The sequence below is a fragment of the Gorilla gorilla genome, chromosome 18 (genome assembly GCF_029281585.2).
Source record: "Gorilla gorilla gorilla isolate KB3781 chromosome 18, NHGRI_mGorGor1-v2.1_pri, whole genome shotgun sequence".
NCBI classification, from domain to species: Eukaryota; Metazoa; Chordata; class Mammalia; order Primates; family Hominidae; genus Gorilla; species Gorilla gorilla.
Genome location: NC_073242.2, coordinates 24,608,734 through 24,635,680, shown reverse-complemented (window position 1 = coordinate 24,635,680; position 26,947 = coordinate 24,608,734). Strand labels below are relative to the sequence as shown.

Sequence of the window (26,947 nt, the reverse complement as noted above, 5' to 3'; positions counted from 1 at the left end):
TGTAGAACAGTGTTTTCTCAAAGCCATGTCTCGAGACCTCCTGCAATGGAATTCTGAGCAAGGAGTGGCTGTTAAAAATGCAGGGTTTATTGAATTAGAATAGAATCTCCAGAGGGACCTGGGAAATGGCATTTTATATCAGCACCTGCTGACCTTGGTGATTCTGTGCCTGCACAAATTTGAGAACCACTACTCAGGATCATTTGTTCTTGTTTTGGGCTGCTATTCCCCACAAAGTTTTGCTTAGTTATTTTTCTTTGGTTTTGCTTAAATTGCTCTCTGATGTAAAAATTGGTAAACTGCCCCTGCCAACCCTTCTAAATTTATTTCTGCCTGTTTTGCTTTAAACTCCAGGCTAATAATTATTAAATTTTAGGAGCTGCCTTTCATTTTTGGATTTCTAACTCTGAACTTTTAATTTTTCCCACAGAGCTGAGAAAACAGAAGTCCTTAGTGAAGATCTATTACAGGTAACAAAATATAGTCTTTAAATGATCTGTTTAAAGGATGGAAAAAAATTCCTGTGTGAGAATTGAGGCCTGTGGGCTTTTTTTTTTTTTTAACCAGAAACAGAATAAAATTAATTAGTGTGATTTTGAGCAGGAAAGAAAATCAGTTTTCTTGCATGATGATGAAAAGTGGATCTGAAACCCAGCTACCTGGGTTCGAATCTCAGGTCTGCGCTGGTTAGCTTTGTGGCCTCAGGGATTTACTGAACTTCCCTGCGCCTCAGTTTCCACTTCTCTAAACTGAGGGAAAGGCCTTATCCACCTCACAGGTTGTTAGGAGGGTTTAATGAGTTAAGCAGGAACAGCACTGGGAACGGAGCCTGGCACGTGGTAAGTGCTAGATATTAGTGATCTATTATTATTACTGCCACTGCAAACCACAGAGACTGTCTGTTTCTGACATGAAACATCCCTTGATTTGCCCTGTGTTCTTCTGCCTTTTTTTCAGTCTCTGTTAGAGCAGTTGTGTGGCATTTCCCCAGGGGGCTATGCATCCCATCGGGGCAGAACTTGCATTTATTTGCTGTTGATTCTTGAATACCTTGCACAGGAACTCAATAGACATGGGTCCTCTCAACGAATATTAAATGAGCACCTTCTGTTTCTGTGAAAGATAACGTCCCAGGCACTGGGAGAAATCAGTGAACAAAACAGATCAAGGCTTCTGTCCTTGTGGAGTTTACATTCTAGTGGAAATTGGAATCAAAATTAAATTATGGAATTTGTTCATTTTTTGCTTTTCTCTGGTGGCAAATGAATGTGCATTAGTTTTCTAATGTTTGAAAATCTGGTCATTGCAAGATTTGGGGAAGGTAATGTGGAATCTGCTCCTAAATCTCCCCTTGCCTGCCAGCCCTGAGTCCTGGGGCTATGGGCTTGGATCTGAAGAAACGCTGCTCTTTTGAGAAAGAGGCACAAACCATCTCGATGCGTAAAATGGTCTGGGGTCAAATGTATTCTGTTTTGAATTTGTTGATTTATCTTTAAAATAGAAAGCATCCCAAAGGGCCTGCTCTCATTCTTCATGAGTCATCAGAATACACATTTTTGGCATTCCTTCCTGTAAAAAGCAGCTCTCTTTGCCATAAACAGCCATATTCTAGCAATAGTATTTTGGGAAGCTGCTTATGATGCGTGGGTCCCCTAAGTCAGTGTTTCTTATTGCTGACTGTCCATTCTGCTTTAGAGGTTTATTTAAAACACACACACACACACCCCAAACCCAATAAGGAATAATTTTGAAAACACAGATCTTGCAGTTAAATTGTGGAACGTTTATTTTGCTGCTTCTGTCTGATGCACATTGTGTGGAAGGCTCAGTTGCCATGAACTGGAGAGAGCTCTTTGGCATCTCTGTGGTTTTTTCCAGTTGGCAGTGGGTCTGGGCCGGATCATTCATTTTCATTTCTGCCTGGTCCGACCTGGTGCTTTTCTGGTGCTGTAGTGTGCAAACTGACTGGCGCCACTCAATGTGATAGCAAGGTGTAGCCAAGATCATCCCTTTTCCCTGCATGTAGATTCAGCCATGCTTTTCCTACCAGCATGCAGACACCACAAAAGAAAGAGGATGAATTTGTTCTCTTTTGTCTCTGCCTTGTCAGATTGAGAGACGCCTGGACACGGTGCGGTCAATATGCCACCATTCCCATAAGCGCTTGGTGGCATGTTTCCAGGGCCAGCATGGCACCGATGCCGAGAGGAGACACGTGAGTATCAGATGTGACTCAGACCCACAGTTCCTGCGTCTCTCTGAGGCTTTTCAACCCCTGGATTGGTTGGTTGTCCTAAGTGGCATCAGTGGATCAGCCTTTGGTGACTTCTATCACCAAGCACGCTCATGACAACTGCGTGACCATAGCATTCTTTTGTGTTTAAGACATCGCTGGGCTGGAAGCCCTCCTTACACGGAATCTTCTCCAGGTGCTTTTAAAAGCTCCACGATCATGTGTCATTGATAAGAGAATGGCTGTGTCGGTTATGCATCTTTTGCTGGCAGAAAGCGGAAAGCCTGTCTTAAACTGACATTGAAGTAGAAGTAATGTATTGGTTTGCTAACTGAAAAGTCCAGAGGTTGGGATGGACTTGAGGTCAGGCTTTATCTAACATTTCAGTAATGTAATGAAAAACCCAGTTTCTTTCCTTCTCTCTCCTGTGCCCTCAGTGTCTGCTTTGTCCCTAGACAGGCATCCTCATGATGGCAAGTTGGCTATTGGCAGCTTCTATGGGCTGCTTGTTCCTTGAGTGTGGCCAGTGGGAGTAGAGAGCCTCTCTCCCAGTAGTTCCCCTCCCCTCCCCTCCTGCCTCTTTTTCTTTTTTCTTTTCTTTTTGCTTCCCTTCCCTTTCCCCTTTCCCCTTTCCTTTCCCTTCTCTTCTCTTTCTTTTCTCTTCTTTCCTGACAGGGTCTCACTCCATGACCCAGGCTGTAGTGTGGTAGTACAGTCACAGCTCACTGCAGCCTCAAACTTCTGGGCTCAAGAGATCCTCCTGCTTCAGTCTCCCAAGCAGCTGAGACCACAGTACGCACCACCATGCCTGGCTAATTTTTTAAATTTTTTCGTAGAGATGGGGATCTTGCTTTGTTACTTAGGCTGATGTAGAACTCCTGGCCTCAAGCAGGCCTCCCACCTGGGCCTTCCAAAGCGCTGGAATTACAGGCATGAGCCACCATACTTGGCCCCAGTAGTTTTTCTTGATGGAGTGAGAAAGCTGCTTTTTCCAAGCTCTTGGCAGATTGAAAGCGTGTTCCATTGCATTGATTTGTATGGAGTTACATTCCCCGTTTTTGACTGTTTCTGTTCCACCCTAGTTACCATGGATAGGGGGTGAGGTGGGGTGAGGAGATGGGATGTGCCGAATGGTTTAAGTTAGTTGGGCCCAGACCTAGAGCATGGGCTGTGGTCCTACCTCTAGCTCATAGACTTTATCAAGGCCAGGGTAGATCCCTGAGAAAAATCAGGATACTAGTATAGAGAGGAAGAGGGATGGACTCTAGGAGAGCCATCCGGTGTCTTTTCCAAGGTCCACTTGTTCAGAGCGTTCAGTTCCTAGGTAGAGCCAGTGGAGCACAGCAGCCTTTGTTCATGAGGGAGTTCCATCCTTGCTTTTACAAGTTCCCAGCTTATGAGCATGCGGTAAAACCTTAGACCCCATGCAACATTGAAGTGACAGTTTCGGTGACACACAGGGAAGCTATGATTTGGTGTATTGTCACCAGGTGTCTCAAAAGTGAGAACTATTAATAGTATGCAGATGATCTGTGTTACCCTTTTATGTTTCCTACAGACTTTTATGGGGCACCCTGGCAGCAGGGTTTTTCCACTCTTGCACAACAGTGAGGATTCTGCAATCATGTCTGTCATAGGAATGGAAGTTTGCATACACCTATGCTTCCACACTTGCCTCAAAGCTCTGTCCCTCGGAACCAGACCCAGCCTACTGGTTCTGCTTCCTGGAGCTCCTTGTCCTTCTGTTGCCTTCTGCTCTGCTTACCCTTTTCACATTGTTTCCTTAAGTTCTCTGCTTCTCTTATTCTCCGGGTCATATTCTCTGGGCCACCTCCTCTGTTCTTATGGCTTCTAACTGATGTGTTTATGCCAGTGACTTCTAAGCCATTTTCAACCAAGCAAAAAACTTCCTCTCTTAGATGTCTATTCTAGCATGCATGATCAGTTCTTCCTTCTGTGTTGACTCTCTGAATTCCATCCACCCTTTTATGCAGGCTGGAAACTGGGGGGCTTTCTTATATTCCTTGTTATTTTTTATTTTTTTATTTTTATTTTCAAGACAGGGTCTCACTCTGTTGTCCGTGCTGGAGTGTAGTGGCACGATCCCGGCCCATTGCGACATTAACCTCCTGGGCTCAAGCCATCCACCTCAACCTTTAAGTAGCTGGGACTACAGGCTTGCGCCACCAAGCCTGGCTAATTGTTTTTTTTTTTTTTTTTTTTTCATAGTAGAGATGAGGTCTCATCTGTTGCCCAGGCTGGTCTTGAACTCCTGGGCTCAAGCAATTCTCCCGCCTTGGCCTCTCAAAGTGTTGGGATTACAGGCATGAGCTACTGTGCTGGGCCTCGCTTTTATTTTATCCTCCAAACCCCATAACTGCCTGATTAGAAAGTCCTTTGATTTCTCTCTGTGAATATTTTAAATTGCTCATCTCCATTGCATCTCTACCACCTTGGCCTTAATGCAAGACGTGACTCCCTCTCACCTGGACTGTTGTAGTCACCTCCTGAGCTACATTTCCTGTCTGTAATTTCCTTTCCAGTCTGTCTTCAACCTGATCACCAGAGTCAATTTCCTGAAACAAATCAACCCTATCATCCTCCTGCCTAAAAAAAAAAATCTTAGCTCAGTGGTTCTTAACAGGGACCAGAATTACACCCCTGGGGGCATATGGAAATGTGTAGAGACAGTTCGGTCATCATAGGGACTGGCAGGCACCACTGGCATTTGGAGGGTGAACCGAGATGCTAAGCATTTTTTGTTTGTTTGTTTGTTTTTTGAGATGGAATCTTGCTGTGTCGCCCAGGCTGGAGTGCAGTGGTTGATCCCGGCTCACTGCATCCTCCACCACCTGGTTCAAACGATTCTCCTGCCTCAGCCTCCCGAGTAGCTGGGACTACAGGTGCACGCCACCAAGCCTGGCTAATTTTTGTATTTTTAGTAGAGACAGGATTTCACCATGTTGACCAGGCTGGTTTCCAACTCCTGACCTCAAGTGATCCTCCCTCCTCGGCCTCCCGAAGTGCTGGGGTTATAGGCGTGAGCCTCCGTGCCTGGCCAAGGTGCTAAATGTTTTGTAGTGCCTGGTGAAATAGTTCCACACAGGAAGTATCTTAATGTTAGAAGTGCTTCTTCTGAGGGACACTGGCTGGTTCCCATTGCCTGGGATAAAGTCCACACTCTTTAGATGACTTAAGCCCTTTCTCAGCTGATTCCATTTCTCCTTATCAGCTTCATTGTCTCCTGCTGCTTCCCGTTCACACTCTGTGCCAGCCACATAACACTCACCAGTCCCCAAATATGTCACTGTCCCTCACAGTTCTATCTAGTTCCTGTTGTCTTCCTTGAGACACAGTCCAAGACATATATTCAATAGAAACAAATATTTATCAAACACCTACTGTGTACAAGTGCTGGAGATATAAAATGAATGAAATGTAAGTTTTCATGGTCTTGTGGGGGAGATACATACAAATGGATCATTATAAAACAAGATGCTCAATAAAACATGCACAGGGTTTTATGGGGGGCCCAGAATGGGTACCAGAGGAGGAGGGAGGTAGTTAGGTGAGGCTTCCTGGAGGAGGTGGTGTCTGCCCTATAAAGGAGGGAAATTAGTGGCAGGTGGTGGGAATATTCCAGGCAGCTGGGGCAAAGTGCTTGGCCCTCATTTCTGAAACCTAATGTTTTAGCTTTCCTTTTCCAACGTCAAACGAAAGTGCCAAAGACAGGGCTTTGAGGATGCCTACACTTTGCACTTGGGAAGAGGAGTTACCACAACAATGGTGAGAGAAGACTAATATGGAGAAAATTGCAGCAGTCTCCAGGGCTCTAGAAAACACAGGAGGAACCTCCCAAAGGCCTCATAACATGCTTCCTGTATGGGAAGAGGCAAGAATAGAAGGGAAGAGAGAGACATGGGGCAGGTGACCTTCGCAGCCCAGCCACCATTGACATGGCAGAACTGTCGTGGGTCAGATAAGATAGATTATTAGATTAGAGAATTATTTCTTTTTGTGCGATTGGCATGCATTTTACAAATTAAGTCTTTAGAGCATTTAAAATTCATCCCTGGCCAGGCATGGTGCTGCACTCCTGTAATCTCAGTACTTTGGGAGGCCAAGGTGGGTGGATTGCTTGAGCTCAGGAGTCGATACCAGCCTGTGCAACATGGCAAAACCCCGGAAGTGGGTTGCAGTGAGCTGAGATCGCGTCACTGACCTCCAGCCTGGGCAACAGAGCCAGACCCTGTCTTAAAAAAAAAAAAAATTATCCCTGATGATAGAAAGCTGTTCACCTCTAGGAAGCACGAAGCCCTCCCTGTGGAGGAGTTCAGTGTTGATACTTGATTAATGAGCCCATATGTTAAGCAGAGTTTCCTTATTTATGTACATAGGAAACAAGATTGTTGTGGCTTTGGGGTCAGGTTAGGGAAACCACAAAACTATTTACAGCTGCCATCTTGAGTGATGCTTGTCAAAATAGAGTTTTCTATTATTTTTTTTCCATAGACTCCTAGAGTTCCGGAGTTGCACAGTATATTTGTCTTGATTATTGCATTGATCTTTAATAGGTATTTAACCTCCTTTAGAAAGGCAGCACAACCAAAACGTAGGAATTATCCCCTATTATTCTCATGTCTTCCTTGTCCAGAAATGGGGCAGCTGGGAATAGTCTCCTTGTAGTGCAGATGGAGCCCATTATTTATTTATTTGAAAATAATTTTGTAGGAAGCCGAGGTGGGAGGATTGCTTGAGACTAGGAGTTTGAGACCAGCCTGGGCAACATAGTGAGACCTTGTCTCTACAAAAAATTTAAAAATCAATAATTTGGGGAGAGGGGAAATGGGTAAATGCCTCTGTTTATTTTTAAATTTCAGTTTACTGTTTTGAATAGGTTCTACATTTACACGGTCAAAATTCAGAATATACAAAAGAACTTACAGTGAAGTGCCTCCTAGCCCATTTCCCCAGGCACCCAGTTCTCTCCTCCAGAGCCACTGCTCTTAGTAGTTTGTTGTATAGCCTTGCAGAGATATTCTGTCCAGTACAAGCCAGTGCATATGTGATTGTATCAGATGGAGCCCTTTGGAGGCAGAAGAGGCAAGTGACATGTCAGGGGTGGACCCTGTGTTTTTAACATGAATGCCCTTTCTGCTGGGCAGGTGAAATTACATGGGATGCTGCAGAATTGAAAGCATTTTCTGTTAGCAGATTATGACGTTATAACCAGCCCACTTGTAATTGCCAGGCCTCTCCTGAGATAAGCCATTGGCCCGTAGGGAAGACACTGAACAGAGGCCCGGGCCATCAGCACTCAGGTCTGACTTTCCTGCATCTCCCTGGGATGCCTGGCCAGGCCACTTAACCTCCTTCGGCTTTGGGTTCCTTGACTGTATGATTATAACATTAGATCAGGTGATTCTGTGGTCATTGCCAGCTGAAAAACAAATCTCTGATAGGAAAATGAGTGGCTTTGTATTTAAAAATATTACGAAAACTGGCTCTTTAGCTAGAAGTTTTTAGGTATTTAAATAAAGCTACATTTTAGAATGATAGCCAAATTAAGAACCAGTTTAGACTGGGTACGGTGGCTCATGCCTGCAATCCCAGAACTTTGGGAGGCTGAGGAGGGCAGATCACTTGAGGTCAAGAGTTTGAGACCAGCCTGGCCAACATGGCAAAACCCCGTTTCTGCTAAAAGTACAGAAATTAGCTGGGTGTAAGTGGTGCATGCCCGTAATCACAGCAGGGGAGGCTGAGGCACGAGAATCACTTGAACCTGGGAGGCGGCGGTTGCAGTGAGCCGAGATTGCCCCACTACACTCTAGCCTAGGTGACAGAGCAAGACTCTGCCTCAAAAAAAAAAAAAAAAAAAAGCCAATTTAAGAATGAGTGTTCTAGCAAAAGCTTTTGAAATTGAGCACTTCATTGCATTTACCTGTCAGGATAACCATTTAGAGAGTAAGGTCTATGTCTCTGTCATGTCCCCAGTGCCTTGAACATAGTGTGCTTTGATTCATTAATAATAATATGAACAGGCTGGGCGTGATGGTTCATGCCTGTAATCCCAACACTTTGGGAGGCTGAGGCATGCAGACGCTTGAACTCAGGAGTTTGAGATTAGCCTGGTCAACATACCCCATCTCTACCAAAAATACAAAAATTAGCCAGGCTTGGTGACGCAGGCCTGTAATCCCACCTACTTCAGTGGCTAAGGCAGGAGAGTTGCTTGAACCTGGAAGGTGGAGACTGCAGTGAGTCAAGATCATGCCACTGCATTGCAGCCTGGGTGACAGACTGAGACCCTGTCTCAAAAAAACAAACAATAATAATAATAAGCAGAACAACAACAACAGCAATAATAATAATAGCAGCTAACATTTACTGAATACTTACAATGTGTTAGGTACTCGATATATTTTCTTTAGTCAACAGATAGCCCCAGACTGAAACAGAGATCATCATACAACTAATATCTGTGAGACCAGAACCTGAACCCAGACAGGCTGTCTCCTACCTGTGTAATTTGCCTGGAGGGAGCAATTAATGAATGATGATCTGAAAAAGATCATTGAGGATGGGTATCAAATAATAATGAGAAAAACACACACTGTCTTCTATCTTCCAGAAAAAACTGCCTCTGACAGCTCTTGCTCAAAATATGCAAGAAGCATCGACTCAGCTGGAAGACTCTCTCCTGGGGTAAGAGTTGCTGCCTTCAGAGTGCCAAGTGCCATGTAGGTTGGTGGAAGTGGCTGGGCCAGGTGGTGTATGTAGGACCTGTGAGAGGAACTGTGAGCGTTGATGGCATGGCTCATCCGCTGGGAGACCGGCTGAGACTCCTTGGGAGAAAGTGGGGTCAAGGCCGCCAGGTTGCTGGAGAATCTTCCTTTCAGTAGGTGTCAGGCTGGAGTTGGATGGCAGAAAGGGCCATTAACAAAAAAGCAACTGATAGGGTCAATGCCTATTCCCCTAATCTTGGACAGAAAGAATGTGGTCCCTTCTGTGTTCCAGGTGTTGGCTCAGATTTAGAAACTCTGACCAGACCCTTTCAGCTCTTAGTCACATCGTTTACAGGCGGTCACCAAAACATCCATGGTAGTTATCTAAAAAGAGTGTATTTTCTGAATTACTTGGATCTTTTTTTTTTTTTTTACAATTGGCATGTATTCTTTAAATAATTTATATAAGTAAGAAGAAAGCAGTTTTTATTGTAGGAGGGAAGGTATACCCTTCTGTCTGCTCCTGCAGCGAGGCTGGTGTTCTCTAGCCCTGTCTGCTCTCTCTGGCTGTGACATGGGCCCTGCTTCCCAGCAGGACGAATTCTTCAGACTTTTCAGTCCATTTCTCAGTGTCTACAGTTCTCTCGCTGTCCTAGAACAGTTTCCTCCCATTCGTCACCATTCCTTTCTCCTGTCTGCTTCCATGTTTGGGGGCCCTGGGAGGAGGGTGGCCTGTGCCCACCTGCCAGCATCCTCCTTCCCTCCAGCCTGGAAGTTTTTCCTGTTTGCGCTTCCACATTCTATGGCCATCCTCATCACACCAGAGTGATACTGCGTGCTAGCATGGTTATAAGTGTTTTCCAAGTAATAGCTCATTTAATCCTTAAAACAACCTAGGAGGTAGGTCATATCAGCACTTAGAACCATGTTAACACACAACATCACTCCCATTTTACAGACGAGGATACTGACAGAGAGGGCAGGGAAATTGCCTGAGACCCCACAGTGGGAGAAGAGCAAAGCCTGTATTCAGACTTGGGCAGCTTGGCACCAGAGAGCATGTTCCTGACTACGACACCATGGCCACCTCACACCAGGCAACATGCATTTCTGGTGTCAAAAAAACCCCATAGAGAGCTTGCAGGGATGGAGGGGAAGGAAAGGAGAGAGGGAGGAGGGAGGGATAGAGACTGCGGAGTTATATCACTGCACGTGTACTTTGTATGATATCAGCTGCATGTTTGCAAGCAAACTAAAAGGAAACATGATGTTTATGTAACAGGGCCCTTAAGTGTTAGCCAGCTAGCTCATCTGCATAGCAGAAAGGGAGCCTGGCCAAGGCTGGACTCGCAGACATAAGATAACATGGAATGAACTTAATGTCTAATTTAAAAGATTTTCAGAGTATTTTGTGAACACTTGGCTTTCACCTGACTTGAGAATCTAATTCTTGAGTAATTTGTTATCTCACTGTTCACACATCCGTCTGCCACCCACACACACAAAGTGCATCCCTGAGACAGTCATTTTTATTTTAAAGCACAAATCTGTGGACTCATGTTTTAGGCAGCACCCTACATTTATAATATTTTCAAGGCTCGTTAGGTAGCACCCTAAGGCGTTCCTGTTGTATGGCAAGCAGCACTGATCCACACGATAATCCAGTGCCTGATTTAATGAGCACGTGCTCGTTGTTGGGGGTCTTGTTTTTTAAAGGAAGATGCTGGAGACGTGTGGAGATGCTGAGAATCAGCTGGCTCTCGAGCTCTCCCAGCACGAAGTCTTTGTTGAGAAGGAGATCGTGGACCCTCTGTACGGCATAGCCGAGGTGGGTGCTTCACCGTGCAGCACGGAAGAGCCGAGAGTGGTGTGGGCTGGACAGTGAGTGTTAAAATTTCAACAGTAGTTGCTGGCTTTAACATACACTTCTTTTTGGAAATAAGGGGAGTCAATTGAAGGTACAGAATCCTTTGCCTTAGAGAAAAAACATTTGTAAATACTTTAAAATGGTTAACCTAAAAGCCCTGAAGTGCATCCCATTTGGTATGTTCTTATTTTTAGGTGGAGATTCCCAACATCCAGAAACAGCGGAAGCAGCTTGCAAGATTGGTGTTAGACTGGGATTCAGTCAGAGCCAGGTAACAGCTTGAGCCAGCAGTGCAGCATTGTGTCCCATTCCCCCCACGGGGGAGAAGAAGACCACTGACAGTGGACACAATGGAAATGCTCACCAATTCGTGCATTTGACCCGCAGACTGGGTGCCAGCCTGCCAGCACCTCCTATAGGCCTTGTTCTCCCAAGCGTGGCAGTGGGGATGTTGTTAGAACATCCTGTTCTTAGTGAGCCAGCAGTGAAAGGAAATAATCTAAGGAAAGTGAAGTGAGTATATTTAACGGAAGAGGGGATGGTGGCAGTTTTGAGAGCACAACTCAGAGTGTAGGAATAAACACATCTGTGGCCCTAACAGCTCATGAGGGTCCTGCCATGTCACAAACCCTGTGTACTTGTAATACCTTCAGTACCAAGGAAGGAGGCACTCACATGGCAGGAACTCATGTAAACCTATGTAGCCAAATCAGCGCTGCTGATGTGGGGACTGATGCCAGCGAAGGAGTCTGTCAGGATTCAGAGCAGGACTGCTGCCTCTGCTTTGTCCTTGATGGAGTTTTTTGGCTTTTTTTTTCTTTCCTTTTCTTTTTTTTTTTTTGAGTCAAGGTCTTGCTCTGCTGCACCAGGCTGGTGCGATCATAGCTTACTGCAGCCTCAGACTCCCAGGCTCAAGTGATCCTTCTGCCTCGGCATCCCAGGTAGCTGGGACTACAGGCACATGCCACAGCGTGGAGAGGTGTCTAGCTGTGTTGCCCAGGCTGGTCTTGAACTTCTGGCCTCAAGTGATCCTCCCACCTTGGCCTCCCAAAGCGCTGGGATTACAGCCATGAGCCGTGGTACCTGGCCCTCAGTGGAGTTTCTATCAGTGACTTACATGGCTTTCTTCTCAGGCATGTGACAGTTGGGAATAGGGAAACAGGCACCACCAGCCTCAGTCCTGTTTCCTGCTTTATCACAAGGGTTGACAAACCTCTTCTGTAAAGGGCTGCATAGTAAATCTTTCTGGTGCTGCAACCCAGTTGCTCCCTGTTGTAACTGCTTAACTCTGCTGTTGTAGCATAAAGGCAGCTATAGGCAATGCATACATGAATGAGCATGGCTGTGTTCCAATAAAACTTTATTCACAATGTGTACAAATCAGTTGTGAAGATGAGTCCTGATTTAAGAAATGTTGAGATGAGAAAAGGTGTATTTAGGAATTCACACATGGTGAAGACTCTGCTAGTGCAATTATCAAGTAACTTACCTCTTGCCACATGCCAGGGATCGAGCTACTTTCATTTTATGTCAGCCCATTTGATTTTCCCAGCAATCCCTGTTCATTTGTTCATCTGTATTTTCAACTGATATCAATTAGGTGCTCAGTGTGCACCAGACTTTGTGCTAGACTCTAAATGCGTAGGCCTTTCCATGAGACTTGGAGGGAACAGGGTAGAGGTTAGTGTAACATTCCCTACTTTTGAGAGGAGACTTGTTTTACAGATAAGGGAGGGACCTGCATTTGTTATCTATATGACTTGCTTTGTGCCTTCAAGAGCATACATTGCAGTGTTAGGATTCTGACAGCAAAGTCCACAGTCTCCTGGTCATGCGTACATGTGATGTTCCCTGTCACCTGGGCTGGAGTGCAGCGGTGTGATCATAGCTCACTGCAACCTCAAACTCCTGGGCTCAAGGGATCCTCCTGCCTCAGCCTCTCGAGTAGCTGCACACCACCGCACCCAGCTACTTTTTTTTTTTTTTTTTTTTTTTAAGATGGAGTCTCTCTCTGTCAACCAGGCTGGAGTACAGTGGCACAATCTTGGCTCACTGCAACCAAGGTGCTGGGTTCAAGCGATACTCCTGTCTCAGCCTCCTTAATAGTTGGGATTACAGGCACGTGCCACCACACCTGGCTAATTTTTGTATTTTTAGTAGAGACGGGGTTTCACCACGTTGGCCAGGCTGGTCTCGAACTCCTGATCTCAGGTGATCTGCCTGCCTTAGCCTCCCAAAGTGCTAGGATTACAGGCGTGAGCCACTGCACCCAGCCCCAGCTTTTTATTTTTAGTAGAGACCTGGTCTCGGTATGTTGCCCAGGCCGGTCTCAAACTCCTGGCCGCAAGTAAATGTCTCTTCTTGACCTCCCACAGTGTTGGGATTACAGGTGTGAGTCGTCACACCTGGCCTGTACGTGTGATTGGAATCCTGTGTAGCTGAGAGTGCAGGCCACCCTGCGATACATCTTTGCTCAAGAGAAGGAAAAATATTCTAATGATTAATTAAACAAGGCAGCAAATGCTCCCTCGCTAGAGTTGGTTGAGCATTATTATAGATGTTTATCTGACAGGAGTTTTGCATCTTGAGTGCATGTATCCCATAGGTGATTTTAATACTGATTCTTGATCTTGCATTCATGGTCTTGTTCACTTAATCACAATAGGTGTTGGAGAAGCTGAAACAATTGAATATTTCCACTTTTTCTCATTCTTCTTGCTTTTCCCTGGAGAAAAAAATGGTAATAAGTAGGAATCCATTATATGCCAGACATCATATGCGTGTGCACATGCACACATATTTTTCTCGCTTTTCCTCCTTATGACAATTCCACAAGGCAGACAGTGTTTGTGATAGTTTTGTAGATGAGGCAACTGAGATGCATAGAGGCTAAGTCACTAACTAGGTCACATAACTAGTTAAGATAAAGCTGAGCTCCAAACTTGAACATGTCAGACTCTGAAATCTATGCTCCTTTCACAATATAGCATCTCCAGTTTAGCTTTGGCCGACTTGCTGAAGCCTTTTGGTGGAGGAGTGTGTCACGTCAGGAACACAAAGTGGGCAGAACATAGCATTTTGGGGCACTGCAGCAGTCTAGAAAGTTTAGTAAGTAGCTAACATGTTTTTTGGGCTTTTTTGTTTGTTTGTTTGAGACAGAGTCTCACTCTGTCCCCAGGCTGGAGTGCGGTGTTGCGATCTCGGTCTCGGCTCACTGCAAGCTCTGCCTCCCGGGTTCACGCCATTCTCCTGCCTTAGCCTCCCAAGTAGCTGGGACTACAGGCGCCTGCCACCACGCCCAGCTAATGTTTTGTATTTTTAGTAGAGATGGGGTTTCACCGTGTTAGCCAAGATGGTCTCGATATCCTGACCTCATGATCCACCCACCTTGGCTTCCCAAAGTGCTGGGATTACAGGCGTGAGCCAACGCACCCGGCCAATGTGGGTTTTCATGCTGCATTTTATAACATCTATGTTTACATTTAAAGCGATAGAGTTTTCCACAACACCAGACATACCCATTTTCAAACAGAAGGTCAAAGCACATTTGAAAATCAAAACAAATTGTTTTCTATGATTATTTCCCACTTATCCCCTATTATTACTATAGTTTCTTTTTTTTTCTTTTTAGTGCTTTCATAGCTATTGATTGATACCTACATTATTATTGTTATTGTTGTTTGTAGACATGGAGTCTTGTTGTGTTGTCCAGGCTGGTCTCAAACTGCTAGCTCAAGTGATCCTCCCACCTTAGCCTCCCAAAGTGTTGGGATTACAGGCGTGAGCCACCGCACCCAGCCTCATAGCTACACTATTGAAGTTCTGGCTTTTACTTTCTGAAAGTAATCCCAGGTCACAGATGGTAGTATGGTAGTGGAAAGAGCCACAAGGAGTTCTCAAAAGCAGGAGCTGATTCCCAGTGGCACAGGGAACATTTCAGCTCAAAGCAAGAGAGCAAGGAGAGCACCTTGCTCTCCTCCAGTGGCAGGGATTCCATGATTGGCCACCACAAGAAAGGGGTTCCATGGATTTCTCTCCAGCAGTAGAGTTTGTGTGAGACAAGATGTGGTTGGTTACGCTCAAAGCAGACCACTACTCCTAGCACTATGAGAGTCCTGTCATGGTGAGAAGCTAAAGTCTCCTTTTGCCTGCTTCCATTCTTAGAGGATAAGCTCAAGAGAAGTTGGCATCCTGGGCAGTGATACCCCTTCCAGGTAGAATCAATTTTGGGGAAGGATCTATCTCCACCAGGTCCTGCCTCCAGCTGTTGAGTATACACAGCTGGTTCTCAGATGCTGGCGACCCCTTTGTTTTGCAGGTGGAACCAAGCTCACAAATCCTCAGGAACCAACTTTCAGGGGCTTCCATCAAAAATAGATACTCTAAAGGAAGAGATGGATGAAGCTGGAAATAAAGTAGAACAGTGCAAGGTATGAGAATTCCTTGATAAATGTATCTTTTCGGTTTTTGCAAATGAGGGATGAAAGTTCAAATGTAAGTTACTTAATGTTTTAAATAATTTCTATCAGAATATTTTGAATGATTTTAAAGGTAGGTTTTATTTTCTTCTCTAAGACTATACTATTTTATGATCAGAATAAAACATTTTAAATTTCAAATAGGATATTTTTAAAAACTTGACAAGATGTCTAAGCTTATTTAAAGATGAAGTCAGAAAAAAGGAAAGAAAACCATAGCAAAAAATATAATAAAATTACAGCGATTAAAAATGCATAAGAAATACAAAAGTAAGAAAAAAGTAAAACTGTATAAGAAGCATTAAAATAGATCAGTGAAATAGTATAGGTTTTCTGGAATGAATGCTATAATGTAAGATTTAATATACAGTAAATGGCTCATATGTCCTTGGAGAAGATAAGGATTACTTTTAAAATGTTGCTTGAACAATTGGTTTGTAATTTGGGAGATATAGAGCTTTTTATCTCATAAATTACAGATTAATTAGATGGTCAAGTGATCTCATTCTCTCTGCATCCACCTGTGTAGGTAGATGTTCATTCTGAATGTTATTTGAGGTGGAATTATTTGAAATGGTAAAGGAATAGGTCTTCAGGGAGTCTTGACAATCTAGAGTCTTAAGTCTGGATTGACTTAGACTTTTCCTGCTCTTATTTTTCATTGTTTTAAAAAAATTGTTTTTTTATTTCCTGCTAATATTAAGACTGTTATATTTTAGTTCATTTAGGTCATGACATACTTTGCTTTTCAAAATAGCAAACCTTGATCAGTTAACTGCAATTAAATGACTTGTTTAAAATAATATAGTGGGTAGAAATATAAGAAAAATATAAAAATAATATAGTGGGTAGAAGTTAAAACTAAATTCACAAAGTTATGCCTTTGTTTTAAAAAGTTTTTATGTTTAAAAGATGATATTCAGATAAATGCTTCTACTAAAATAATGTCACATTGGCTTATTTGTGGTCTGAAGAGTTGTAGCTTTGTCAGTGTCATTTACCCAGCAGTCTTCTTAATATCTGGTCTAACCTAGATCTTGGCTATTGCCTACTTATTGCACACAAATTTGGGTAGAGGTTTAGGAAGTCATCATGGGCTGATGTCTGTTCTCTCAACTTCCACACTTGTCAGTATTTCAAGTGGTAAAAACTTAAGAAAATATTTTCTGCCTCCTTCTCTCTTTATGCTTACCTTGTGGGTAATTTCCTCAGATCTATGTTCTGTTTCACTGATTCTCTCTTTAGCTATGTTTGATCTGCTACTCAAATAACACTGAGTTTTTAATTTCATTGACTATATTTCCATTTCTGAAGTTCTAATTATTCAAATCTGCCCTTTTTGATACTACATTATTCTTTTCTAGTGTTTCTTTCTTTTAAATCATTTTAAATATACTTATTTAATAATCTCTGTTAATTCTGTTTTCTGAAATTCTCTGTGAGAGTGGTAGGTGTCTGCTTGTGGTGGATTATTTCCTCATGTGTTTTGTAATTATTTGAACTCATTTTAAGAGGGGCTTTATCTGTGGGACTATCAGGGATTGGGAATGAGACTTCCCAGAGAGTATTACCAGTCCAGGTCCATTTTTAATTAAACTTAAATCAGTTTGGGGTTTCTGGGACCACATGTCAGTAAATTTAAACTTTAAACCCTCCTGAAAGCAGGCCTATGTTTTGTGAAATCTCTTGGCCAATGTTTCTCAGACCTAAAGCCCATTCCAAAACAGACATACTTCCCCATGATTTCCATGTGATGCTAAGTGCATTTGTTCTAATCTGTTGTTTCGTTGAGAGTACAGTTCTTCAGGAATCTTATCTTTATGCGTGATATATGTGTACTTGTTTCTCCTTACCAGTCCCCAAGGCTTCAGACACCTTGGTCACCAAGACTGGCACAGATCTGCCCCAGGTCATCTCCAGCTTCCATTGATGCTTAGCATTCCGACTTTTTCTTTCTTTCTGCTTCTTTTTCTTCTTTCTCTCTTTGTGTGTGTGTGTATGGTGGGGTTGAGGGGAATCAAGGAATTTACTTTATTGCCTTCCCAGTTATTATAAAAGGATGTTCATTACTTCTAACTAGCATTTCCAAGTTTTTGTCATAAATGGGAGGCCCTTCACATTAATTTGTGTACCTCGATGCCAAAAACAGAAGTCATTACATTAAAAAAAAAAAAGCTCTCTCTACATATATATTTTCTGGCATATAAATTTTCATATATATATATATATAAAATTCCTATGTATATTTATATTTGAAGATTGGAAATATGTACCTAATTGCCTAATCTGTCACTTAAAATTTTTTTTTGGCCAGGTGCAGTGGCTCACATCTGTAATCCTAGCACTTTGTGAGGCTGAGATGGGAGGATCACTTGAGGTCAGGAGTTCAAAACCAGGCTGACCAACATGATGAAACTCCATCTCTACTAAAAAACAGAAAAATATTAGCTGAGTATGGTGGCATGCGCCTGTAGTCCCAGCTACTCAGGAGGCTGAGGCAGGAGAATCACTTGAACCCCGGAGATGGAGGTTGCGGTGGGCCAAGATTGCACCACCAGACTCCAGCCTGGGCTACAGAGCAAGCAAGACTCTATCTCAAAAAAAAAAAAAAAAAAAAAAAATTTTTTTTTTTTTACTTAGAGACTAGGTCTCGCTCTGTTGTCCAGGCTGTTCTCAAATTCCTGGCTCCAAGCAATCCTCCCACCTCAGCCTCCCAAAGTGCTGGGATTGTAGGTGTGAGCCACCACACTCAGCCTGTCGCTGTTCACAAAATTATTTAATTTTTATATATGTAATTCATTTACATTAGGTCAGATATGAAAAAGTGTAAAACAGTGTACCGTGAAGTCTTTCTTCTACCATTATCCTCCTCCTGCCTAATTTCCGTTGCTCCCAATAGGTAATAACTGTACTAATTTCTTGTTTTTTTGTCAAGACATATTTTTATACATATGTGACAATAACAATATGACATTGCTGAGTGTGGTGGCTCACGCCTGTAATCCTAGCACTTTGGGAGGCTGGGGTGGGTGGATCACTTGAGGCCAGGAGTTTGAGACCAGCCTGGCCAACGTGGCAAAACCTTGTCTCTACCAAAAATACAAAAAGTGTGGTGGCACACGCCTGTAATCCCAGCTACTAGGGTGGCTGAGACAGGAGAATTCCTTGAACCCGGGAGGTGGAGGTTTCAGTGAGCCAAGATTGTGCCACTGCACTTCAGCTTGGGTGACAGAGTGAGACTCTATCTCAAAAAAATAAATAAAAACAAAATAAAAATATGACATACCCTTCCACCCACCCCCTGCCTTTTTTTTTTCTTTGGAGACGGAGTCTTGCACTGTTGCCAGGCTGGAGTGCAGTGGCACAATCTCGGCTCACTGCAAGCTCTGCCTCCCGGGTTCACACCATTCTCCTGCCTCAGCCTCCCAAGTAGCTGGGACTACAGGTGCCTGCCACCATACCTGGCTAATTTTTTGTATTTTTAGTAGCGACAGGGTTTCACCGTGTTAGTCAGGATGGTCTCAATCTCCTGACCTTGTGATCCGCCCACCTTGGCCTCCCAAAGTGAGCCACCACACCCAGCCTTTTTTTAGACAGAGTCTCACTCTATCGGCCAGGCTGGAGTGCAGTGGCACACGATCTCAGCTCACTGCAACCACCACCTCCCAGGCTCAAGCAATTCTCCTGCCTCAGCCTCCCGAGTAGCTGGGATTACAGCTGCCCGCCCCCACGCCTGGCTAATTTTTGTATTTTTAGTAGAGACGGGGTTTCACCATGTTGGCCAGGCTGGTCCCAAACTCCTGACCTCAGGTAATCTGCCCACCTCAGCCCCCCAAAGTGCTGGGATTACAGGTATGAGCCATCGTGCCCGGCCATTCCACCCCTTTTTTAACCCAAATGTTAATACACCATAAGTAATGCTCTGTACTTTGCTTCTTAAACAGATGTGTTAAATATATCTTGGAGATCTTTCTTTGTCAGTCATGTAAGAAGCCTCCTTATTCTTTCTGTATGGTTGTACCAGGCAGTTGATGGACATTTAATCTGTGGTGCTTTCCATCACTTTTTCATCTAAGAGCTCACAGAGATTGTTCTCAGATGCCATTTTGTTTCACTTCTTTTTTCTTCAATAACCTCTTATCTTCCATTTACCCAGGATCAACTTGCAGCAGACATGTACAACTTTATGGCCAAAGAAGGGGAGTATGGCAAATTCTTTGTTACGGTAAGCACCTTCCCTTGAGAAAATGTTAAAGCATTGTTAAAATGGAGTCATTTTAGCTTTTTTGCAAAATATTTCATTTTTAGTTTTGCTCAGCCATTGTGTGTGTGTCCATCCGATGCTAACGTTACTTTTGTTTTTGAATGTGGGTCTGTTCTCAGTTATTAGAAGCCCAAGCAGATTACCATAGAAAAGCATTAGCAGTCTTAGAAAAGACCCTCCCCGAAATGCGAGCCCATCAAGGTAATGTAACCCGCGTGCGGCTGATGCTTCCTTCTTGCCTCTGCCACCTCTGCCTGGGTTCTTCTTCACCCTGACTCCTCTGCATGCACGTCCTTGGGATAAAGCTTCTCTGCCTAGGAGGGTACTGTTCCCCGGCATAATTTCATCTTCCTTGCTGCATTCTCTAATTTCTTCCAAACCCAAATTAACACACTAATGGAACATTTGTAGTTCTTCTGAAACCTTCAGTTGAAGAGAAAGCTGGCCTCTTTGGGGAGTGCCTGTGTGTTTTCCCATCTTCTGTAGGCTTGAAAAAGTCCAGCATTGAATGATCCTTTTCCACATCAGTTATTTGTTCCACCGGACTTAACTCTGGCCATGTGACTCCAAGAGCATCCACTCTAGGGAAAATATTTTGGACTTTCCAAAAGAGAAGCCAGTACTTGATGCCACATCGTGCACATCCCTCTTAATAATAAGTGTGATTGAATCCTAAGACCGTGGTCGCTCCTTTCAGACTCCTCCTTTGTCTTTATCCTAAGCTTTTGTTCTTATCAGCATTAATATTTCTCCTATCATATTCAAGCACACTGCAGATTTTATCTGCAAGTTAGGTGCAGACTGAACTTTCCCCTTAGGTTGAATTTTAAGTTGGGCGTCTAAAGCTGCTTTTTTTTTTTTTTCTCCCTAAAGCTTTCGATGCTGTGTCTCTCTGATTTACCATTAGAGCTTTTACCAGCAGAGATGAGCACAAGCTGTTGAGTCAGAAATTGCTCGGCCGTCTTTGCATCTATTTCACCTGTGGTGTAGACCTGACATTTGGAGCTTATGCTCCTCTGCAGAACCACTGGTCTTGAGCTGAAAGGGGATCAGGCCAGGTGCTGAGTGGGATGACTTTGTGATTTTGAGACCGAGCGTGTGTCTGTGTGTGTTGTGGGGGGGATGCTTTGTGGATGTGCATACATACCAGCACCTTCAAGAATGCGACTTCTTCTCCCCCTAAGTTCCAGGAGATCCTCACAGGTTCTGGCTTTGTGCCTGAAAATTTTGGGATTATGGAATTATAAAATTTTATGTCTTGCCTGACCATATAGTCAGATCTTCAGCATTCTCAGGGGCAGTGTGTCTGATTTTCTCAGCCATTGCCCTTGCCTTCCCAAATAATCAAGATTATTAGTTCATGGAGGATGGTGTTGAGTCACAGTGCAAAGGAACGAGGTCTCTGGAAAATGTTCCCACCTTTCTAGGGACAGACTCTTGCTGGGCAAGTTCAGAGCACCAAGAAAATATATTTATGAGATATCTGCTGTGGGCTGGGCCCCGCATAGGACAAAATAGTAGACAAATCATCATTTTAGCCTTTGAGTGGCTGACAGTCTGATTTGAAAGAGTTGATTAACAAGAGGAAAAACAAGAGATTGGATCTTTTTTCGCATTTTGTTTGTTTGTTTGTTTTAAAGAGACAAAGTCTCACTCTATTGCCCAGGCTAGACTAGAACTCTCATTGTTTTTTTTTCCCAAGGGTATTTTCCCTAGAGAAATACATCAGGAAGCCATGGAGAGCGGGGATGGGGCAGGAAAGAGGTTAGGATGGAACAGCCCGTGGAGGAAGTGCGATTTATCCTTCTTGCTGTGGTCACCCTTTACCGAGTTGCAATTCAACCCCTCCCACCTCTGCCTGTCCTTGTACCTGCCTCTCATCTTAGTTCTGTCTCTTCTTTCCTTGCCGTCTTCTCTGTTTTCAGAAAGACTTAGCTTGTCCTTACTATATAAAAAAAGTGTGACCTGCCCCCACAGCCCCCTCACCTCCGTGGACTCTGGTGTCACATTCATGGTCAGTTGGTGGTAATCTGGTACCTTCCTGACCTGAACACAACGTCCTGTTTAATCTGGTTCTCCTTCATTTTTTCTGGTGGGTACTTCAGATGACCCCTTCCTGCCTGCCACCTGCATTTTCTTACCACCTTCCTACCCCTGAATCCTTTGCACTCTTGTGTCTATCCCCAATCCCTCTGCTGTTTAGGAAAAAAGAGCAAAGCATACTGCAGTTTTCAAAGGACCAGCAACCACCCGTCAGATCCTGGCATTTGACCCGGCATGGGCCGTCCCTTCCTTATTCATTTTTGTCTCCTCACGCCACTCGACTGTCTTCTTTCATTGTGGGGACTCTGCATTGCTCCATTTCTTTTTAAAAATTTTTCTTCAAGAAGGATTATATATTGCTCATTTCTGTCTCCACCCCAGAAGTCAGCCTTTTCTGAGGTCCAGTCCTTGCACCTCTGTTCTCTCCCACCCTCACTTCCTCGCCCCCTTTTCCCTAGAAATCCCCTTACTTGGACAGCTTTGCCTCTTACCTGCATTTTAATCCTTGCAGCCTCCTAAGCATCGGTTCCCTTTGATGAACAGCACTCACCTTAAACTCAAAAAGCAAACCAGTCCTCTCCCCACTCCAACTGTCCCTTTTCTCCCTTCTTGTCTCCCTTATATCACCTTTCTCCAAGTGATTCAGGTCTTAACCTTGGAACCCTTTTCTCCTTCCTCTCTTCCATCCAGTGCCTGGATTCTGTCCATTTCGCCCTAGGCTCTGCCATCCTCTCTTCCCCTGGCCCACTCTGCTCCATGCTCCCACGGCCTTGGCGTGAACTTGGGATAAGATGTAAATTCCCAGACTCACAATTCCTGATCTTTTCTCAGCTGATTGCCCCTCACAAAGATGTGTTTGTCCATTTTTCAGCCTGTTTAATCTCTGTCCGTCTCATGACACCCCCTCCAACCTCACTTCCTTTGAGAAGCCTTCTCTGACAACTGAAGCCAATGGCAAACACTTTGCCTCTTGAATTGTGCCAGCATTTATGGTCTACACCAGAAGTCGCAAACAGCCATATCTCATTAAAAATTGTTAAAAGTTGGTTGTCATCATGTGAAAACCAGATAGTTTGATGTAGCAATTCCGATTTCTGGCTTCTCCTGGAAGTTGAGAACATCTGGCAACACTGGCTTTGCTTTCCCACTTGGCAGTGTTGGTTTGGTGCAGAGGAGTGGTTATCGCCTGTCGGCAGATCGTGCACTCCCAGCAGGATTCGTGCCCCTGTGCTACCTATCCAACTCCTCTAGACAATTGCATTTGCAACCCTTGTCTATACCATCGATCTGCCATGACTTAGCAAATATGTCTTGTCTTGTTATTGACTGTTCTGTGTTTACATGTGTGTCTTATATTCCCTTCACAATTCAATTGCCCTCTTCCTGAGGGTGGGGAGTCTCTGTGAACTTTACATGCCTCCTGCAGTACCTGACACATAGTAGGTCTGTTGTTTGAGAGGCCAGTGCCTGAGATGGAATTTGCCTTATGACTTGCTTCTAGGTCAGTGGTTCTCACTTGCACCCTCTGTCAACATTATACCAGGCTTGGGGGTGGGGTACACTCTGTCCAGTGTTTACTAGAAAGTTCCAGCAGAGGTTTGAAGCATGCCCGCCCCTTAGCGTTACAGGGTTGGGCTTGTGGTGAAGGCAATGGCAGGTGTCATTTGCAGAACCCCCCTGGGTGATTCCAGGGCATCCCCTAGTGGAAGGCTCACGTGGCCATTTTCAGCCTGTGTTGTAAATTATTGCTTTAGATAAAAGGGACAAAGTATTTCAGGTAAGATTTGACCTCTGGGTAGGTCCAGACCCCCAGATGCGTTTTCTATTGGAAATTCCCCGGCTGGGGCCGGGCCAGAGACTAGGAGGGCTCCCCACAATTCTGAGAGTGGCTGGTGGCCTGCACCTCATTTTTGTCCCCCACCTTCCTTTCCCTCACCCCTTTCTTCAGTCTTTACCTCTTGCTCTTTCCATCCATTTTTACCTTTCCGCAAGCTCTCGGTTCTATGGATTTGTGGGATTTTATTTTTCTTCCTTCCCCATGTGCAAATCTACCCCTGCTGTGACATGGGAGAGAGTGTAAGAGGACACACCAGAGTACATACTGCCTTCCTCCAACCCATCTTTCTAACAGCAGAGCTGCTAAGGGACCAATGGCCAGTAAAGGTGCAGAGAAGGACATGAACCCTTCCTGTTGTTGGAAAGATTTAAGTGTTTCTCCCTGGAGCAGTTTTCACAACTGGTTTGCCCTCCTTTGCTTCTGCGAGCTGCTCAGATAGCACTAGATCTCTGCAGCTTGCACAGGCAGGCCAAACTCAACCAGATACTTCTTATTCTAATTCGTATGTCCGTTCTCTAAATTCTTCTTTCTATTTTACTGCTTCATTGTGTTTGTGCTAAGCTGCCTCATAACCTGAAGATAATCTAAAATATGGCTTTCCTGCCATCAGCATAGCCTTCAGCTGCTTTAGGGCTGCAGATACTGCATTTCTTTCCACTCAGAATTTTTCGGAGCTGTTTGGGGATGCGGTGTTCTGAAGCACTGCATGCCGCGGAGATGTCGCATCTGATGGAGAGTAACTGCAACGTGGAGAGTTCACGTTGGCCATCTCCAGTCTTGTATGACAGATGCTTAACTTGTGTTTGAAATTTTCAGAGATTATTTCCATTTTTGCATAGCAAAGAATCTATTTCTTGTCCTACAGCTAGAAGGCTTTGCATGGCTAGAATAAATTTCTTTTCAACGAAACAGTATGCTCTGGCGAATCTTCCTTTTGGTGCAAGACAGCCCACTAAACCCGCTGGCGTGTGTTAATGAAGTGTGTTGCAGGTGCAGTGCGCCACTGCAGCTTCTGGGCAGCCTGTGTTGGTGCCATCTAGGTGCGCTCAGGCTTCTGTTCCACAAGTAACTGCCCCAGCCTGGTCCATAGTTTGCTGCTCCAGTAGATGGCAAATAACAAAAGCAAATAGAACAGATGTATCCCCTCTTCCACAGCCTCAGCTACCTGTCAGCTAGAAAAGCCCATTGGGTAGTTGGGGAGAAAATAGCTTGGTAATGCCGTGAGTTTGTTGGGTGTCTAACTGAACAATTTGCTGCTCTAGATAAGTGGGCGGAAAAACCAGCCTTTGGGACTCCCCTGGAAGAACACCTGAAGAGGAGCGGGCGTGAGATTGCGCTGCCCATTGAAGCCTGTGTCATGCTGCTTCTGGAGACAGGCATGAAGGAGGAGGTGAGGGGAGCTTCGTGATCCTGTGCACCAAGTCTCCATGCCCCTTGTTGTACCCAGGTCACCATGCTCCCTGCCAGCCCCCTGTCCACCCCTGCTTAGTTATACAGCCATTGTCCGTTTTGTGTAGAACAGTGGCTTTCAAGCTTTTGTCACCATGATCCATATTTTAAATTGCAACCCTGTTCCCTATGATACCTATCTGTCTATGAATGAAACAAAGGTTTTACAAAACAATGTTTACCTTTCCTGATTGTGGTACACCCTGACCTCTTTGTGTCCTGTTCGATTGTTTCATTTAAAACTCTGGTTGTGATTTGTGACAGTAGATTTCATGGCACACTAATGGGCTAAGGAGCTTTAGTTTACATTTGCATAGTATTATGCAGTTTTTTTGGGTGGAGGTCATTTACATACTTAATTTTACGGGATTCTTACCCCAAACCCCCCATGAACCAAATAAGGGAGTTTTTATTACTCTTGTATAAATAAGGAAGTCAGCATGCAGGGAGTTTACACCAGGTCGGAGCTAGAATCAAAATGCAAGGCTTTTTTTTTCCTTTTTAAAGCTTTGTATTGAAATAGAACGTACATACAGAAAAGCATACATATCATAGGTGTACAGCTTGATGCGCTTGCATGACTAAACCCACCCATGGAGTCGGCGCTCAGATCAAAGAACATCCCGGAAGCCCTCCTTGTGTTTGCTTCCAGCCACTCCCCTTCTAACAGCCTACATTGGTGCTTCTTGTCTGGGGCCAGATTTGCTCCCCAGGAGACATCTGTCAAGGTCTGGAGGTATTTTGGATCATCACAACTGAGAAGAGGAGGTGTTACTGTCATCTAGTAGTAGAGGCCATGTGTATTCGTCCATTCTCACACTGCTATAAAGAACTACCTGAGCCTGGGTAATTTATGACGAAAAGAGCTTTAACTGACTCACAGTTCCACAGGCTGTACAGGAATCGTGGCTGGGGAGGCCTCAGGAAACTTACAGTCATGGCGGAAGGGGAAGCAGGCAGTGTTCACGTGGTGGAGCAGGAGGGAAAGAGCGAGCATGCGCACAAAGGGGGAGTTGCTACACACTTTCAAACAACCAGATCGTGTGAGATCTCACTCACTATCACAAGAACAGCAAAAGGGAAATCCACCCCCATGATCCAGTCACCTCCCACCAGGCCCTGCCTTCAACACTGGAGATCATAATTCCACATGAGATTTGGGTGGGGACACAGAACCAAACCATATCACCATGGATGCTGCTAAACATCCTAGAGGGCACAGGACAACCTCCAACAAAAAATCATCCAGCCTAAAATGTCCATAGTGCTGAGGTCAAGGAACCCTGCCTAGATTAATTTTCTTCCTGCCTGTCCCTGTGCTTGGGTACGTGCTCAGCCCTCGTCATTCCTCCTGACAGCCCTGCAGGGCAGGCAGTAACACCGCTTTCATAGACAGGAGGTGAGCAGAAGTCAGGAAATACCCATCAGAACACACTGCCACTTAGTCTGAGTGTCCCAACCTGCACTTGATGCTGATGGCTTTTCATTATCTTTAGGGCCTTTTCCGAATTGGGGCTGGGGCCTCCAAGTTAAAGAAGCTGAAAGCTGCTTTGGACTGTTCTACTTCTCACCTGGATGAGTTCTATTCAGACCCCCATGCTGTAGCAGGTGAGCGCCAAAGAGTGTCAGCAAATCAAGTCACCCTCAAGGCGGTGGTCAGGTTCTGTCTCAGACAGATGGTCAGTTAAAATCCAATTTCAGTTACAGGTTTAAGCGACAAAACCGAAGTGGCTCTTGCTACAATTCCTTAGTGTATATACAATGTAATGTACACAGTGTCTTCTTTACTCCTTTTTTGTTTTTCTGTTTTGATGATTAAAGGAGAGAGTAGCTTATAATGCAAATATTTGGAGACATATTTGTATTTCCTTCCCATCTTTCACAGTCTCCCCCCACCAAATTCCTGTCTACTTGGAGAAATTATGTCTGTTAAGGGGATGACTTTAAAACTAATTTTATTTGTAATTGATCTCTTAAAACTTTTTTTTTGCAAGAGATTGAATTTGTTTTATGAACATTTTAGTCTCTAACAACTCTTGCCAACTTATGAT

General features: G+C 44.3%; 1 protein-coding gene across 9 annotated transcripts in view; it reads left to right on the top strand.

Annotated features, from left to right (window-relative positions):
• Positions 1–26,947, top strand: part of ARHGAP17 (Rho GTPase activating protein 17) — a 96,121-nt gene that overhangs the window by 36,067 nt on the left and 33,107 nt on the right. For all 9 annotated transcript variants that reach the window (XR_010131516.1, XR_010131517.1, XM_004057372.5 and 6 more), the window contains exons 2-11: positions 431–470; positions 2,111–2,215; positions 8,865–8,938; positions 10,675–10,786; positions 11,020–11,096; positions 15,144–15,255; positions 19,460–19,528; positions 19,687–19,768; positions 24,710–24,837; positions 26,393–26,504. Coding sequence is in view for 7 of the 9 variants with exons in the window: in XM_004057372.5 (XP_004057420.1) it covers positions 431–470; positions 2,111–2,215; positions 8,865–8,938; positions 10,675–10,786; positions 11,020–11,096; positions 15,144–15,255; positions 19,460–19,528; positions 19,687–19,768; positions 24,710–24,837; positions 26,393–26,504 (911 nt within the window). In the remaining 2 variants the exon portion in view is untranslated. The remainder of the gene's footprint in view (positions 1–430; positions 471–2,110; positions 2,216–8,864; positions 8,939–10,674; positions 10,787–11,019; positions 11,097–15,143; positions 15,256–19,459; positions 19,529–19,686; positions 19,769–24,709; positions 24,838–26,392; positions 26,505–26,947) is intronic.